This window comes from Diadema antillarum, unplaced genomic scaffold, assembly GCF_040938485.1.
Source record: "Diadema antillarum isolate AM-2024a unplaced genomic scaffold, OU_Dant_1.0 scf00000061, whole genome shotgun sequence".
NCBI classification, from domain to species: domain Eukaryota; kingdom Metazoa; phylum Echinodermata; class Echinoidea; order Diadematoida; family Diadematidae; genus Diadema; species Diadema antillarum.
This window is the reverse complement of record NW_027270950.1, coordinates 2,880,956-2,899,769: the sequence shown is the minus strand read 5'-3', so window position 1 is coordinate 2,899,769 and position 18,814 is coordinate 2,880,956. Positions and strand designations below refer to the sequence as shown.

The window sequence follows — 18,814 nt, the reverse complement described above, 5'->3', positions numbered from 1 at the left end:
AATGAATTGCTCTGGCAGCAAAAGTAGCAGAACTTAACTTGCACTTTAGTATTGGATTTTAGGGGGTTCGTTAAGTTTACAGTAGATTTTGGTTGTACGGTTGGACCTACTACTCATCGACCGCCTAATGTTTATTTGCTTGATAAGAATATTTAACACTGAAATTCATGCAAAAAACTTGACCTACGTGATTGAGAAAATCCAGCTAGACTATCAAATGCCTTTGTTCCCTTTTCGATTCGAAGTTTCAGTGCAAAAATATCGCTGTCGAACTTGCGTGGCCTCGTTTCAGCTCCCTGCGGTAACGCTCCTTATTGAGATCGACCGCTGTTTTTGCATTGACAATGCACGCAAACCGAGTTGTATTTGAACACCGTGTTGTACGAAGCTTTTGAAAATGTTCATTCGAAATTTTGTCCTTGATTAAAACCATTAACTTTGTTAATGAACGGTGAATTTTTGCGTTTTCCCACACCATCCTCATCAACAGTCAAAGCCAATCCATTTTTATGTGCTTTGCCTGCAGTGAAGTGCGTACTAAGCGTTCAGTGCGCCAATTAATACACGGTCGGTTTATTAAAAGAGGGTGGTCGATGTAGTAGGGCTATCATACAGCCGACCATAAGTTCTAAATTATGAGGTAGGAAATGATCGAGACAGGTCATTGTGTAATTGAACTTAGTTAGCACTAGCAGTCTAAAATATAGGCCCTAAGAGTTAGCCCTTGACTAGGCCCTAGCAATTATAGCATTGCCTAGCTAGGCCCTAACTAGGCCCTAAATGTCACGTTAGACCCTATGCTATTCATATTCTGGTCCCCTAGGCCTAGGCCTATGACTAACTTGTTAGATTTCTACATCATCGAACTCGGACACTGCACCTAATTGTGCATGATGTGAGTTTGACCGAAAGATCGGTCTGTATCTGTCCGTCGGGGAATGTTCCGCGGAGACTGCGTCTGGCTTCACGGATCCCCTCCGTATACAGACCGAAGTCAATGATTGCGGCTCCTGTGTGGAGCAGTCGCGCACAGATCAAACGTTACGATAAACCAAATTTCAGACAGCTTTTTTACATTCAAACAAGTATGACATGACATGACACATTATGCAGCAATATTTGGGATAAATTTCTCACATTTTGCAATCGAAATACTCACATAACCTCGGTTATAATGCAGAAATTTTATCGATATCGCAACGTCGCCGTTCGCGAGCAGTAAGTCGCCATTTTGAATCTGTAACAATTGCTAAGCCAATCACATGCGAGGTACGTGTTTTAGTAAAACAAACACGTAGAAACTACCTCGCATGTGATTGGCTAATAGATTCATAGTGTATGTTTCTGCAGTTTGAATGTGACGACGCGACAGGCTGTGTTTTACGTTGAAAATTCTCCTAAAATGTTGGATTATTCATTAATCTGGTGAGTGTAACGTATTCTTTAAAAAATCATTTCACCATACAAGCTTAAATTTGCCGACCTAGGGCCGTGATTTAGACGCAATCGAGAAGGGTGAGGTACCTCACCCAATTTTCCATAGAGACAGTGGTTAAGAACATCCACACAGCAATGGGTACTGCAACCTTCCGTCTGTCTACGGAGGACAGCGTTAATGGCAAAATATAAAAGAGTCCTCCGGACAGACGGATCTTTCTGTCTAGATGTGAGTCTACAGTGATACGGTGCCTGTTACAACTAATAGAATACTGTACAACGTTTGATAGGCTACTTTACTGGGTAACTGTACTGTGTCAACAATGGGAATATTCCGTACGCTGATTTAGATTAGTTTTTGTAAAAGAAATTCGTATTTTATGTGAAGTTTTGAAAATGTATGTAAGGATTGAATTATGCAAGTGTTTATACAAGTACGAGTTGGTTGAAAAACATAATGTACTTGTACGTATCGGTACAGACGACCTATGTCCTAACTTAGCGTTAACGTTAACAGTTTGTTAGATCTAACGTTTTATACATGCATGTAGGCGAGGCGTAGCGCAGCCCGGCCAAGAACCCAAAGCCTGAGCCGTGACTATATCTTCATACATCATGCAAATTACAGATGGGCATGAAGCGATGTAACTATCAGTTAACTAAATAAATACCTTGGAATAACTGGCAAAGTTCTTCTATAGCTAGACCCCATTTGCTGAGAATGTTCGTGACTCCATATAGCTGCATTGCAGTCATCGTCACCGCCGTCCATCATGATGAATAGCCGCGCTACTGTATAACAGTGCACACTGACTGCACATGTGATGTACGTGTGTGTGTGAGGCGCGATGGGTATGGCCGCCGCCCGGCGGCGATCGATTGCGACGAAGGCCTACATGGAGGCCCGCTGATTGGTTCATGACTATCACATGACTTTTGCCCATCAATTTCTAAACAACGATGTTTAATTGTTTGGACTATCATTCCGAATTGTTTTTAAACAACCGCTGTTTAAGGCAATCAAGCTCCAATTTTCTATATTTAAACAACATTGTTTAGAATTTTAAACAACAATATTTTAAACAACGAAATTTTACACAGCGTTCTAACAGTGTACAATGTATTATGAGTACATTCGTGATTGTTTGTAGGCGAACATTATTTTATATGCGTGTGTACAAATAAACTCTGTAAAATGATTATATATATACATATTATGTCAATAATCCTAAATAATACGCATGTAAATATATATATATATATATATATATATATATATATATGTGTGTGTGTGTGTGTGTGTGTGTGTGTGTGTCTGTCTGTCTGTCTGTGTGAATATGTTCAAATACAGACACTATCCACGCTCCATATTTAAATCTGAGGGAGGCACTGCACACTGAAGACATACTTTCCATCTATACACACATTAAGTCCAGGATTGTCTAGCCTAAATAAAAAAAAAGAAAAGAAAAAAGTTGGTAGTTGATGATGATGATGATGATGATGATGAAGTCTTGTATAGCGCCGGTATCCGCCAAGTCAGGCGCTCATGGCGCTTGCTCCAAAATAAATACATAATTCAGCTTACATTTCATGGGTGCACCGAGGAGGAGAAGGAGTTGTCTACAGAATATTATTGCTTCAACTTTATAAGCGCTCCTTTTCGATTGCATTGTAATATATGTAGCGGAAGTCAAGGTCACTCGTCCCCAGAAACTATAATTTCAGTTTCCAATTTAGATTTTGTTTTCTAACAGTAACAGATAAACAATGTAGGATAAAACATTTTCCAAAAATGTAACCCAAGGTGTACACCAGATCGTTGAAATGTGGAAGAGGGATACCCCCTTAGACACCCTCTCCATGTTACGGTCGACGTGCTTAGATAGTTTGATACTTTGATAATTTGAGGAATTAGTTTGTGCAATTCAGATAAATGACAAATGGATCCTTTTACTTTTTAATGAAAATTTCACAATGCTTATGTCATGGCAAAGATGTATGACACAGTCTTGTCGCTCCTTTTCTTATGTCACGGGAGAAAAAAAAAAAACAGACAGACAGAGGGGCAAAGAAAATGCTGCCGTCATCGGAAAGACACTTATCTTCCCAAGCCGCACATAACACCATCGCTATTAATAGGCAGGAACCGAATCAGCCATCAAGTCATTTGTATAAGAATAACCATGTGTTTCATCGGCAGTAGTTTCTCATAAATACTGACAGTGACCTTGAAGTTTTCGTAGATAAATAAGATCCATTTTAGGTTTGAATATGATTAATTTGATAATCATAAAGAAGTATAGCGCAACAAGGGGTAGATATAAAATTGAAATAATGCAGAAGATTGTTTAAAATGCCCATCTTCATATTGTGGGTGTCATCACATTTCTCTTGTAAGGGTGTGATATTATCTCTCTCAATTTTTTTTTCTGCAACAGAAAAACAAGAAAGAAAGAGAGATGGATAAGAAAACTCTGTCATCATCCGAAGGATTCAAATCTACCCAGCCATATAAATCATCATCGCTTTAGGTAGGAGACGAATAAGCAATCCAGTTTTGCATAAAATGTCATTATACTTCATTGGCAGTAGTTTCTTATCAATGAAGTCATTCTCTTCGAATCTGTTTGTTTTTTCCAGTTCCATAAGACCTACGGCTACATCTGTATATGAAAAGTGCATTATTATCTCTTCACAGAATTTATATGAATATAGAAATTATATATATCATACCTAATCATCATATAATATATGTTAGATCTCCGAAAAGGTACACATCCAAGAAAGCTGGAAAGCCTGGTACAGGTGTATTTCCCATCAGGGATTAGTGTGGTCGAACATGAATCACTTGTATCTGATTCTACCTGAATCTAAAACCTTTGAAACAAAACTTATTTTCCATCGCCTGATTTCTCCACTTTGTTCCATAAGAATGTCAAAACTTTTGAAGAGATTAGTGTACTGGACTACAAAAATGCATACATTTCTGAAAAAAGAAGAAGAAGAAAAATAATTAAAATATTGATTTAGCATCATTGGGAGAGATACTGTTCACAAACACACTCACACACACACATACACGTTGTATGTTCCTTTCATATTGTGATATAGCTCTACTGCCGTACGCATGTGGCGCTATCCCATCCTTTTGGACCTAGATGTTTGTCTGGCCTAAATAATGATGATAATAATAATAATGATATGAGCAGGTCATGTAGATGAGACGAGATGGCTTCGAATATTAAAATACTGTTTCAACTTTATCAGGACTACCTTCCGTCCGCATTCTAGTTAACCCTAGATGTCCTGAGACAAAAAAAAAAATGTAGGCATCTAAACTGAAATATCAGAGCTCATTATCAATGAACAAATATTGATCTCCGGAAGGTTACTGTATCGTGCATAGGATGGTCTACGTGCGGAGAAACCAGTATACCGAAGAGATGGAAAAGTATAAATAGCCGCCACCTTCCTCACATCAGTCAACGGATCCAGCAAAGACATCTTCAGAAGTCTTCCAGGGTTTCATCCAAGTCTTCAGCAGCAAGGTGAGTTCACTTCATCATTATACTTCATCTTTTCCATTACATTAAGAGTTCTGCTCTTCTTTATAATACTTTGGCGCCTGATTATGTAGTCATCCAAACGAAGGCCTCAGCTCTCTCCCTCTCTCTGACTCGGATATCAGATTTTTGTCTATTTATCTACTAAAGTACTTTATTTTGATTGCCGATGTCCATTAACAGAGCAAAAAACATGAATGTTGTGCTCAAAATATGGAATAGTTCAAATGGGAAAGAAGTTTCGGGACGCCAGAGGAAGCTTGTTGCTAAAGTTGAAATTCTTTCGGTTATATCCTCTCTGCGAACTTCCTTTTTATTAGCTAAGTCTCATCAACCTTAAGCAGGGTTCATCATTCATTCATCAATCAATCAATCACTGAATTCTTACTACGTAATGAAATAGCCATCATAATCCTTGCACAGCTACTTGCAGCCACCAGCTGTCTGAATCCGTTTTCCTGGTTCAGTGCGTAATCACTCTCTTTCTTTCTTTCCTTTCCTTTCATGCTTTCCATCTACTCTGTTAAAACTATTTGTGCTAAGCATTCGCAAATAAGTCTTTCATAAGATTTGTTTTTGAGTGGTTCACAATATACAAGCTTGCTTTTTAGTGGACCTCTCAATTCTTCTTTTTTCTTCTCAACTGAAGCATATCTTTATCTGTATCATTTATCCTTTGCAAAGTCGAATGTATATGTTTATGATATAATTCCTGATTTATTTTGCGTGCGTCATGTTTTGTTGAAAATGAATGAATGAATGAATGCCCTTTTGTAACTCCATGGGTGGAGTATAATGGCCCTGTCTGATGACGAGTTTTCCTTCAAAATTTCAAATCATGTAATTCTAACCAAGTAACAGAACAACAAGGGTCTTTCTCCGGTCTGTAAACTTCTCTGCAGTTCCAAACACTCAAGATGCGTGCTTTCATTGCCCTTCTCCTTCTGGCCGTGGCCTCGGCCGAGCTGGCCCCCCTGTTGAGGCAGGAAGAGGCCATTCCGGGAAAGTATATCATCAAAATCAAGGTTAGTGAAACATTATTCTTTTGTTGGGACCTACAGTCAAGAAGCTTGTTTTTTAAGTAGGTTCCATCGTATTTCTATAAAGCATTCTTTTACTTCGATTGAAACTGAAACATCGACTGCCATGTATTATGTTCGTTGTTTTTTTTTTCTTGAAATGTTGAATATCATGTATTATCATATTTTGTCTTATTTTATGTGTTTTCCATCGGGAGTTACGAAAATAAAATTGAAATTGCAAATTGAATGCAAAAACAAACGCCAATTTTAATTCAATTTCATGATCAAGAGCAAAATACGTAGATTTTTAAATACTACGCACCTCACATAACAAGAGTTTTGTTAGAAATCTCATTTAAATAATCTAAACTATTTTAACTATACAATTTTTTTTTTCAGCAGATAGAATATCAAATGTCAAAATTGATAAAAATGTAATATGTGTGTGTTATACTCCACAAACTGTCTCAGAACCGGACGTCTTTTCGGGGATGATCTAATTGCTATAAACGGAATTAAATTTTATCAGATTTTGCAATATTCGAAGGGCAACGTGTGTCTTCATGTATTTACAAACAAGGTAGGCCTATATATCACACTTTCAATACAAAAAATATCGTAGACTAAATAAACATGGTGTAATGCTAGAAACCGAGACCTATTATTGGCTATCACTAGACCATGATGGATAATATTATTTCAATTGTTTTGAAAACAACAACAACGAGTATTATGGCTTGATTGCCTAAGGTTCTACAATTATTGTATATTCTTCTTAGTTTGCTTTGTTTTGCTAATATGAAACCCTATTCTCTGCTACCAAAGAAAGTGAAATATATTGATAACTTTTATGCAAATTATCATGTACTTCCCGCTTTGCCATTTCTGACATCTTTGTTCTAGTAATACTTAAAGGCAATTTGTGGAAGCTTTTAGGCACGTTTGATAGATAATTATGAATATGCGTTTTCATATCCTTTGACTAGAAATGCGTTTCTCCCCTTAATTTCTCTCTGATAAAGATAATTGATTATACCTTGTTCTCCCGTCATATTGTTGTAGCCGTGATAAACATGTCAAAGGGTCATGACATGCAACAAGGAAATCATAACTGTAGCTAGGTCAGAGACGCAAACAATTCGTATCAACAAGCACATTAATTTTCTTCCTCTCTGTCTTTTTTTAAATACATCAAAGGACGACTATGATCTGGATGCCACGGCATCATCGGTCCGAATCTCAGGAGGCAGAGTTGGCGCCATGTACAGAAATGTCCTCCACGGTTTTGCCGCTTCTCTGTCGGAAAAAGTCGTGGAATTGGTAAGGAGATGTGTGAGTGTATGTGCACGTGTGTGTGTGTGCGTGTGTGTGGGTGTGTGTGTGTGTATTGTATGTTACAAAAAGAATGTTGTTCAGCAGCACAAGTGAGAAGAATACATCTGTTATTTTTGTTCATATAAATTTCATTGTGAAAATGAACCTGATATTAAGTGGAATTCAAATAAAGAACATTCCAAAAAAAGTGTGTGTGTGTGTGTGTTATGTGCGTATGCATGCGCGAATGAAATTGTTTTGTATATCAATATCTTCTCTATTTTCTATTTCTCTATCTTCTCAAATTTATTCTCTTTTTTTCAAGTAGAAGTATTGACAATGCGTGGTGCATTTGCGAAGAGATGGTTGGAGAGGTAAGGGATAATCATAACTATGGGCGTTGATTAACATGACATCTCTCACGGATGATGAAGTTTATAACAAATAATTTTGAGATAAGTCTACGAAATTCGCAGACTTACAAGTACGAGATAGTAACTATGGACCACCTTAGCTGCAATAGTTCTCAATAAAATGCTTAGTAGGCTACGAAGGGCAACCTTATTAGGAAGCTTATAAAGAGTTAAATTACAAGGGCCAAATTTCTTTATGAATCTGTGTAATATAATGTCGAGCGGCATCTTGAAAGTTTAGCTCTGTCTCCAGATCTCTTTTTTTTTTCTGTTTGTACGCAAAGGGTGGCAACACCGTTACATTTATTTTGGGATTGCTTTGATATGAAAGAATCATTGCAGCGAGTAAAACACGAAACATTACCACTAGAAATAATGGACATAAGTTAAAGAAAGAGAAAACGTGTCATACCAGGAGACCTGGTGAGAATCAAATGCTGTACAGTGACTCCCGTTATAACGAGCACGGTTATAACAAACTTCCGGTTACAACGAAGTAAAAATTCAGGCCGCAGTTTTATCCACTCCATGTAATTTGTATTGTTTATTGTGTGTATGTGTGTATGTGTGTATGTGTGTGTGTTTGCGTGTGATAATCAAATGTATGGTGGGGGTTAGTGGTGATCTATGAAGTCAATGATAATAGTGTGATTTTCAATCAACGATGATTTACGAGAGGGCAGAGGATATTCTGGAGCCATTGTACTGGATATTTCTTCGGAGAAATGTTAATCACAAGCCTCCTTGAATGCTATATCTTGCGACTTCCCTTCGGTTCTTGTTTGAAAGTGGTATAAATCAATAGGAATAAGTACAATGCTTTCTCAATGCGACTGTTCTCCATTTCATTTGTTTTTTAATCGGCTATATTAAAACTTACTGTGATGTCCAAATCTCGACGGACAGGTACGAGGACTCCCGGCCGTAGAGTACGTGGAGGAAGACGGCGTCGCCCGCGCTATGGTCACCTGGGGACTTGACCGCATTGATCAGAGAAACCTGCCCCTCGACAACAAATACAGCAAACACATCTCCGACAGTAAGTATGTTATTATTACCGTATTATACGGGACAGAAATCATTACATTGCACGTAGGACCTACTATATAACACGTCTAGCAAGCATTCTTGGACATTGCAGCCTGGCTGCACCATTGCTGCTATTGAATTGTGTGTTTATATTATACATGTGTGTGTGTGTGTGTGTGTGTGTGTGTGTGATTAACGGCGACAGGAAAGGTAAAAGAGATGAATACCCGATTCTTAGGCTATGTCAAGGGGATTGTCTGGCAATTCTCCCGCGCTATATGTAACTGCATGGGAAGACAGGTAAAACCATTTTCTAAACCCTTTTTAGTATTTGTTTTGGTATTTTGTTCTTGTTTGTTTACGGTCAGGTTATCAATATGCAAATATATATAGTAGTAATTACCCAAAATATCTAAAATTCCACTAAGATACCCTTAATCATCGGGCACAACAATGTTTAATCAGTAGTTGCAAATCAAGAAGTACAATATATCGCGTTAAGCAATGGGCTATAGCAACTATACATGTCATAATTTGATGCTGCTGCTCTGATGTTATCATCGATCCTTTCCTCATCATTTATCTTTCTTGAGAATTGTGAAAAAAGGAAATTAGAAACAAGAAGACGATGAATGAAAGAACACAATTTTTTAAGCATGGACATCTAACCCGTGGTATACTGTATCTATCTATTCTTACCTCAAGGAAATTCTTATGCTAATTATTCGCCGATCAAACTCCGTATTTTTATTCAGTTTTATTTTGTTTCTCTACTTCTTGCTGCAACCCTCTTTACACAAGATGGAAATGGTGTTAGGGTGTATGTCATAGACACCGGCGTACACGCTTCTCATAACGATTTTGGCTCTCGCGCTACACAAGCAAAGAACTTCATCAGCGGAGAAAGCAATGTGAGTATAGAGTCCTCTCTTTGCTCTTTAAATATCATCCAAACAATTATTGATACCAATTTAATCATCTAAACCATCCAAACCAGAGTCTGCTGATCCAAGGCAATGATAAGTGATAGAGTTACACATTGCATTGAAAAAGCAGTGTATGTCAGCTTTTGTTTGTTTGTTGGTGTGTGTGTGTGTGTGTGTGTGTGTGTGCGTGTGTGTGTGTGTGTGTTCTTCTCGTCTTCATATTTAAAGGAAACCAAAACCCAAAGAGAAATGTAGATTGAGTGAAAGCAGCAACATTAGTAAAATTATGAATTTTTAAAGGTTTGGTGTTGGAACCTGCTGGATGAGGAAACTACTAGAGGTTGTGGCGTCATGAAAGTGGACAACGATATAAAGAAAATATGAATAAAATTCAACAAAAACTCACTTTTCTAGCATAATGAAAGAGCACTTGACTAACCGCTTTCAGAAAGCAGGGGGGAAAATGCTACGCCTAACAGATTATGTCAGTTAGTCAGTATCAAGTCGATGGGATGTGTAATTTTCATGAAAAATGAATTTTTGTGATATTCTCTTCTTTCTTTGTAATAAGAATTATTGTTATCCAAACATGACGTCATTTCCACTTGTAGTCTTCTCATCCAGTGGTTCCAACACCAAAACTTTAAAGGTTCATAACTTTTGCATGGATTGACCGATTTCCTCAAACTTTCACTGATATGTTTTACTAATGTTGCTACTTTCACTCAATCTACATTTCTCTTCGCGTCTTGGTTTCCTTTAAATGCATTTCAATACAGTAAACTTTCCACTTAACATGTAAGAATTCCGGACCAGTTTGCAAAAAGAGTAAATAAATGTTATAGGGTGAGCTGTTAAAATGTGATCAAAATGGGGGGAAAATACGAAAGTCTTAAAAATGTGAAGGTTAACTAATCTTCACAAAACTGTACTTAGTAGTCGACTTGAATACAGTGCTCTCCCGTTATAACGAACACGGTTTTAACGAAATCCCGGTTACAACGAAGTAAAAATTTAGGCCGAAATATTATCCGCTCTATGTATTTTTATTGTTTATCTGTTCGATCATAACAAAATTTCGATATAACGAAAGAAAACTGCCGGTCCCGAGGACTTCGTTATAACGAGAGTCCACTATGCAAATGGGCGAGTTTATGATTTCATCGCCTTACAACATGCGCCATATAGTTTGAAAACATAATATTAAAAACACTATTACTTGTAGTTCTTACATAAGTGTATACTGTGTATACTTTGCATTTCTATCACCTTTTGTGAACAGGATGGAAATAAACTACACCATTGAACTGAATTGAATTGAAGAGAAGTGGATTGAAAGAGATGATTGTTTTATTATTCATGAAGATGATTATGCGGGGTCAAAGGAGGATAATCAATGATATCTCAATTTTGATCACGATTGGAAACAGCCACAAAATGGATGCGTCAGTCTCTTTACCAACACAACCAATTAGAGGGTTTGGCTTTCTCTTCAATAAACATTTCTTGACTGTGATCATAATCATTATGGTGGAAAGCATCCCCAACTGTGATCAAAGGGGTTTACTGTCTCATTGATTTGCTGAAATGCTTTATTAGGCTTGACACCATTTTTTCAGAAACTTTGAATTCTCCCTATTCGTGCTGTTGATTCACCAGAGCGATTGCAATGGTCACGGAACTCATTGCGCCGGAACGGTAGGCTCTAATACATACGGAGTTGCTCCGGGAGTAACCATCATTGGAATTAAGGTGCTTGGATGTGATGGAACTGGATCCTGGTCCGCCATCATATCTGGTAAATGAAATTCGTAACATTGTATACTGACTGAATTTGCCTCCCGTGAATTTTCAATACTCTGACTCTCACAGATTCGTCTAGAACATGGAAGGAATGATATAAACGGGAACCCAAATCATATATAGAGCAATGTGGATTGGGTGAAAGCAGCAACATTAGTAGAACACGTCAGTGAAAGTTTGAGGAAAATCGGACAATGGATGCAAAGTTATGAATTTTTAAAGTTTTGGTGTTGGAACCGTTGAATGAGGAGACTTCTAGAGGTTATGACGTATGTGTGGACAAAAATATAAAGAAGATATAAAGAAAAGTCCACAAAAATTCAGTTTTCTAGTATAATGAAAGAGCACTCGAATAAGCGCTTTCTGAAAGCAGGGGGAATAATTGCTACCCCTATTAACATAATTTTATGTCAGTATCAAGTTGATGGAATGTGTAATTTTCATGAAAAATGAATTTTTGTGGAATTCCTTTTAGGCCGTATATATTATTTTCTAATAAATTGCATGACCACATTTGTCGTGAGCTCCCACTCATGCATTCTTAATGATAAAACTGCTATACCTTGTTCAGTGTAATTTGTTTTTTGTTTGTTTGTTTGCTTCTCTTCTCAAAGACCAGAACTAATCCCACAAATGTAAACGTTAAGCTGTCGATTTATGAAGAGCATCCTGCGAAATTATCAAAATCGCTTCCATGGAAGATCCTCTTTAAGTTGATCAGTAGGCCTACGCAGTGAATATTGATGAAGTTTCAGCTTTGTCTTTCAGCCGCGAGGAACAGGGCCTCATTGTGCATTAACCTATACTGTTGACATGAAACATGCGTGTGTGCGTGTTTCTTTATTGCTCTTTCTTATTTGACTTTTTCTTACCCAGTTATTCAAATTGCTAGGAAATAGATATTCGAAACGCTGTCTTTATTTGTGTTTTGACGGATTAAATCACCCACCATTAGGGTTATATTTGGTGTGTGAATACTAGTTGTTGAACGTTGGCGATACACACAATCACTTTGTATTGTATAAATCTTAACTGTTTCCCGTAGGGATTGACTACGTTGCGAAAAATGCTAGGGCTTACGACGTTGCATCCATGTCTCTCGGTGGAAGCGCTTCGACCTCCGTGGACAACGCAGTTCAAGGCCTGATCAACAAAAACATATACGCCGTTGTCGCCGCTGGCAATTCCAACAAGGATGCTTCGAGCACTTCCCCTGCTCGAGTTTCTGCCGTAATATATTCACCAAAATTTGCTTCCCCCTCCTTCCTTGATGTATTTTACTATCTAGAGATACAGTTTGCATGCAACCACGAAAAACAATACTAAACAATGCTCATCATTTCTGTACGTTAACGTTCGTCGCCTATACCTTGTATATATAACGCGCGGATCACATTATTTCAAAGTCTAGATTGACATTATTTTGAGAAAACTTACTTAGGAAAGCTTTTCACCTTACATGCGCTCCCGGAAACTCTTTCCAAGCAAAAATTGGAGTGAATTATGCATACAACACACATAATGTGTATAAAAGTGGGCAAATAATAGACCGGTACATCAAATGAAGTTGCTTCGCGCAACACTTGCCAAGTTTCGGCCTGCTAGTCTTAGTTGTGGCTATACAATAAACAAGTAAACAGACATTGAAATATCTTAACCTGATATTTTTACGCATATGTATATATATATATATATATATATATATATATATAGGCCTATATATGAAGAGTTTATTCGCAAAAACCGATAAGTCCATATTTTGCCAAATGGAGATATTTGCGATTAAAGGTCAAGAAAAATTAAGAGAATAATAAGAACATTAGCTTTTGCTTCTTTTGACCATAACTTCAAAAATGTACCTTTATTATGTAGTGACCAATATATCATTTAAAAGGTATCATTTTGTACTTTATGACAGAGACCGCAACTCAAAATCTTCAAAAATGGTCTTATGGGGTTTTGCGAACAAACTCTTCGTTTATATATATATATATATATATATATATATATATGAAGAGTTTGTTCGCAAAAACCGATAAGTCCATTTTTTAAGATTTTGAAGTACGGTCTCTGTCACAAAGTACAAAATAATACCTTTTAAATGGTATATTGGTCACTACATATAAAGGTACATTTTGAAGTTATAGTCAAAAGAAGCAAAGATTTTCTTATTATTCTCTTTATTTTCCCTGACCTTTAATCGCAAATATTTCCATTTGGCAAATATGGACTTATCGGTTTTTGCGAACAAACTCTTCATATATATATATATATATATATATATATATATATATAATATATAAACAAACAGACAATAAAGCAGAGAAGGTCGAAAGCTCCTACTACCAAGCTTGCGTCCTGAGACATCCATTGTCTTCAATTAGTCGCAATCATATTAATATTCCCAAGGTGACAAAAGCGTTTGGTTAAAATACCAGCTTCACACTATTATACGTACATTAATACGAATCTAAATATTGATTAGCTGATTGATTGATATATCAATTGCTATATACACTGATTGATCGCTTAATCCCCTCTACCCTGTACCTAAAGGCCATCACCGTGGGAGCCACCAGTGACGACGACAGCCGCTGGTCCTGGAATAACTGGCAAGGCTCAAACTACGGCTCCTGCCTTGACATCTTCGCACCTGGTGAGGATATCACCTCCACTTGGTACACAGGCAACTATGCCACCAACACCATCTCCGGAACGTCCATGGCGACCCCCCATGTTGCAGGTACGTTAGGGATATGGTATTCATTTTATTGACTCATTCTGTATATGGTAAGATATTTTCAGCTTTTAAGATTGTATTGCAGCACGTATTGATTAATGCAGTTCAATTCAAGTTTACTTTCGTACCATTTTAAAATGAAAACTAGAAATGTCGCTATGGCGACTGGTATGCCTCCGCCATAATGCATGATTCTCCTAATAGGTCTATAGTACATGTGGACAATGTGTGATTACATTTTCACAAAATTGGCAAAATATTAAAATGACATGTTTGTCACAAATGTATTGAATGTTTACCTTCCTTGACCTATGTTTAATTGGATGAATAGGAGAGCATGTATTTGGGGATTTAAGAACTTTAACTTGACTTTGACCATTTCATAAGTTTATGCACTGAGTAATTTTCAAGGTATGGAGAAAAAGCGCAATTTCTGTATTAAAGAGTAAATTGTTATCATTTTCATCTGGCCTTTGATTTATAAGAGAAGCACTGTCAGGCAGAACATACATAAATTCAGCATGTACTAAGTTTCAAGATAACTTGAGCCACTTCCGAGATATGGAGAAAAAAGTAAGTTCAGCACTTTCACTTGATCTTTGACCTTTTGACCTTTGACCTTCTTGGCAAAAAAAAAATCCCAGAGAATCTCTATTGGGTTAGACATGCATACATCAAGTTAAAAAAAAATATATCCTGCTGGCATTGCATAAATATAAGGAAAATAGTAAGATTTTGAAGTATTGCCCTTGACCTTTGACCCCTGACCTTTGACCCCATGAACCCTAAATTCCCTAGATAACCACTGCCAGTCAGTAGATGCATATACACTATGTTCCATGAAGATACCTTGAACAATTTCCAAGATACAGAGAAAAAAGTGAAATTTTAACATTTTACTTGACCTTTTGACCTTTGACCTTTTGACCTCATGACCCCAAACTTTCACCAGAGAATCTTAATTGGGTAGTACATGTATGCACTAAGTTTCAAGAAAATATCTTCAGGCATTGCATAGATATGGGGGAAATAGTAAAATTTCAAGCATTTGACCTTGACCTTTTGACCTTTGACCTTGAGCATGTGCACCCAAAAGTTGATAGGCACAACTTCACCCCCTAATACACATACATGCCAAGTTTCATTAGGATACCTCAAAAGGTTTTGGTAGTTACCCTGTCCACAAAATTCATTACGGACGGACGGAAGGACGGACGGACGGACGGACGGACGGACGGACGGAAGGACGGACGGACGGACGGACGGACGGACAACCCGAAAACATAATGCCTCCGGCACCACTTTGTGGCGGAGGCATAAAAAGTATATAAAACAATGGATTATTAATAATTTCGTGATAGAATTATTTCACAACTCTGATGGCGAATGCAAATCATAAAAAGTGGGCGGCATATGATAATGAGACGATCAACAAACATGCAATGACGTCAAATGCCTTGCTTGGAATAAAAAAAAAATAATAATGTGATCAGATGCACATGAGCTAACGGCTATCCAGAGGTATAGTACTTGTAAGTCAACGGTTCTTTTATTTGTTTGTTTATACGCTTCTTGAATTTAGTTGAAAAAGAAAGTGTGACACAAAATGAACGTACTCAGTGCATGGTCATGACAAAATACAAATGTAGGGTCTACTGCTTTAAAAAAAAGATAAGCTGTGAGTACAATATATCTGAGTGCATTTATCACGTTTCATTCGCTTACCACTAAAGCTGTAGACTAATGGTGAATATGTTTAATGCATGGGTCTCTTAAATCTCCAGGTGCGCTTGCACTTTACAGCGGATGGAACGCTTGGAACACTATCTTGAACCAAGCATCCTCTAACAAGCTTTCAGACATCAAGAGCGGTTCTCCAAACAAACTGCTCTACGTCTAAGGTGACTAGAAAACGAATTTGTATAAATCTTTGCTCCCTGCACTATCCGAGTCCGTGGCCAGTTTAACCTTAGCAAATGATAAAATCAAAATATTCCCCACATATTATGCACTGAATATCAGTTCAAAGAAAATAAATATAAATGGTAATTGTGTTTAGGAATGCCTCGAAAGGGACATTTGTCGAATTAGTTCCAACATACAAGTACAATAGGGCAATGCTGATTCTCTCAAAATCCACCAAGCGATAAAATTTGAGTGATATGATTATGTATACTTTTATGGAAAATAATGATATCTTAGTGTAGGGATTATACCCACACATGAAATTGTACAGGTGGGACAAGACAAGGAGGATTTTCCACGAGCCTATAAGCTTCTGGTTTAATCATTCAATTGTTCATTGATTGTATACTACCTAAAAGAAGAAATATCTGCTTCAATTAACTCAGATGTGTATATTCCTATGTGATGCGGAAAAAAAGGGTAAAGAGAGAGAGAGAGAGAGATAGAGAGAGAAAAAAAGTGAGAGGCAAAGTAAAGGAAGAGGACATGCCTCTCTAAAAAAAAATCGAGCGAAAATATTCACTCTAAAAAGAGTGAATACAAAAAAAGAGTGAATTTAGAGTGAAATTGGAGTGAATTTTGAGTGAAAATGTTCATTTTCACTCATTTTGGAGTGACCTCAGGGATCACTCGAAGATTTTGGAGTGATCCCTGACGTCACTCTAAAACGAGTGAAAATGAACATTTTCACTCAAAATTCACTCCAATTTCACTCTAAATTCGCTCTTTTTTGTATTCACTCTTTTTAGAGTGAATATTTTCACTCAATTTTTTTAAGAGAGTGGAAGGACGCAGATGGGGGGGGGGGGGTATTATGGAAAAGAAGCAAGAAGAGAGTAGAAGATAAAAAGAGATGTAAACTATGAGGGTGACGTTAGTTATTCCGAAGATTCGTTATTCCGAAACAGAAATTCCATATATACCTATAGACGTTCATTATTCCGATCATTTATGACGTCATTCCGCAGATTCGTAATTCTGTAGCTGAAGTAAGGTTTGTTAATCCGAAATGAAAGAAAGAATGTTGTTCCGAAGTGTCATTGATCCGAAAATGAAATAAGGTTCGTTAATACGAAAATATAAAGACAATACGGTAGGTACTAACAAACCTCCGGAATGACGAAAGGTTTTTTTTTTCTTTTTCGAAATAGCGAACATTCGGAATAACAAACCTTATATCATTTTTCGAATTAACGAATCTCCGGAATAACGAATTGACTTTAATTTCGAATTAACGAGCCTTCGGAATTATATTGTAACCAGCTGTGACACATATTTTGATTAACTTTCAGTTATCTTTCCTTTATTCCGCACTATGAAAAATAAAAACTCTGTGGGGAAAACATCGCAAGTACCTTCGAAAATGTAACTAAGAATATTTCAAAGTCACGAGTCTTCAAAATATAAGCTCTCTATATACCAGGCTCTACAAAAACGTCTTTCATTGTTTTTTTTTCCTGCCATATTACAGATGGAGAAACGAAGCACCACGGCTTGCAAGATCAACGTTCGCAATCCTTTAAACTTATCAGAGTCATTTTGATTTTGGTCCCGAATTGCATGATCATGTAATAACCTTTTGCTGTTGTTTATTTCTATTTGTATTATATTGTTTTTTTCGGGGGGGGGGGGTAGTTTGATTTCATAACTGCATTTCTCACAAAAATCATACAAAAATGAAGAATGCACGTATATGAACGAAAATATAAGCAATAGATTTGCAGTACATGATTATGACAATTGTTAGGAGCTGATTTGGTCAGCTCTTAAACATTTCTTTCCATTATAAGTACACAAATGAAATATGTATCATTAATTCACTACGAGACAAAGAAAATGTATTCATCGTTACGTATACTTTTAGCTTTGATTTCTCAAAGAATGTTATGTTTTGAGTCCCAAAAAGAATATGTCACTTTGGGGAAAATTATAATTGCTAAATATGATTTGAACAAATACCTTGAAATAAAAAAAAAAATCTATGATGCAATTATTTCCTGTTTGAATGAAAGAAATGCAGGAGTCTACCATCTCAAGAAGATAGTTGAAGGCAGCCTAAAAAGAAAGAAAATAAAAACAGAGTAATGGACAACTCACCAGTAAAACTGGTTTTGTGCTGACTTAATGGAATAAACAAAGGGAAGCGATTTGGGGGGGGGGGGGGGGGAAAGACACGAAGGAGTGATAATCTAAGTGCGCAATTGGCTTTTTCTTTTCCTGCGGGGTCTATAGGGCAATCATACCCCCTGGACAATTGCCACAGACCCTTCCCCTGACCCTATCCCTTATCCTAATCCTGTACCTAATCCCAACCCTAACCTGAACTCTAACCCTAAACCTAACCCTTACCCTAATCTTTCCTCTTACCCTATCACTTACCAGTATTTAGACGGAGGTTAATTGCCCTGATACGTTTCTTTAGGTATTCCCCAGCAACACCACACCAGATAAAACAGTTTCTTCCTACGTATATCCAACAGTGAGACGCTCCTAAGAGTGGCTATAATGCACTACACGAAAACTTTTCCAAAGCCAATGTTTTGGTATTTCATATATATTATATATATATATAATAAAACCGCATAGAAGGAAAACAAGA

General features: G+C 37.1%; 1 protein-coding gene across 1 annotated transcript; it reads left to right on the top strand.

Annotated features, from left to right (window-relative positions):
* Positions 1 to 5,914: 5,914 nt before the first annotated feature.
* On the top strand, positions 5,915 to 17,840 carry LOC139716108 (aqualysin-1-like). Its single transcript, XM_071627664.1, has 9 exons — positions 5,915 to 6,028; positions 7,223 to 7,345; positions 8,659 to 8,791; positions 9,583 to 9,692; positions 11,367 to 11,505; positions 12,556 to 12,740; positions 14,067 to 14,253; positions 16,035 to 16,151; positions 17,687 to 17,840. The coding sequence occupies exons 1-8, from the start codon at positions 5,921 to 5,923 to the stop codon at positions 16,148 to 16,150; spliced, it is 1,101 nt and encodes a 366-aa protein (XP_071483765.1). The 5' UTR covers positions 5,915 to 5,920; the 3' UTR covers position 16,151; positions 17,687 to 17,840.
* Positions 17,841 to 18,814: the final 974 nt, after the last annotated feature.

What these genes read in the sequence shown, in the direction of transcription:
- LOC139716108 (XM_071627664.1), top strand. Translation starts at nt 5,921, where the DNA reads ATGCGTGCTTTCATTGCCCTTCTCCTTCTGGCCGTGGCCTCGGCCGAG. An exon ending in TCATCAGCGGAGAAAGCAAT is followed by an intron (nt 9,693 to 11,366) that starts GTGAGTATAGAG and finishes TTGATTCACCAG; the next exon opens with AGCGATTGCAATGGTCACGG. An exon ending in CCCCTGCTCGAGTTTCTGCC is followed by an intron (nt 12,741 to 14,066) that starts GTAATATATTCA and finishes CTGTACCTAAAG; the next exon opens with GCCATCACCGTGGGAGCCAC.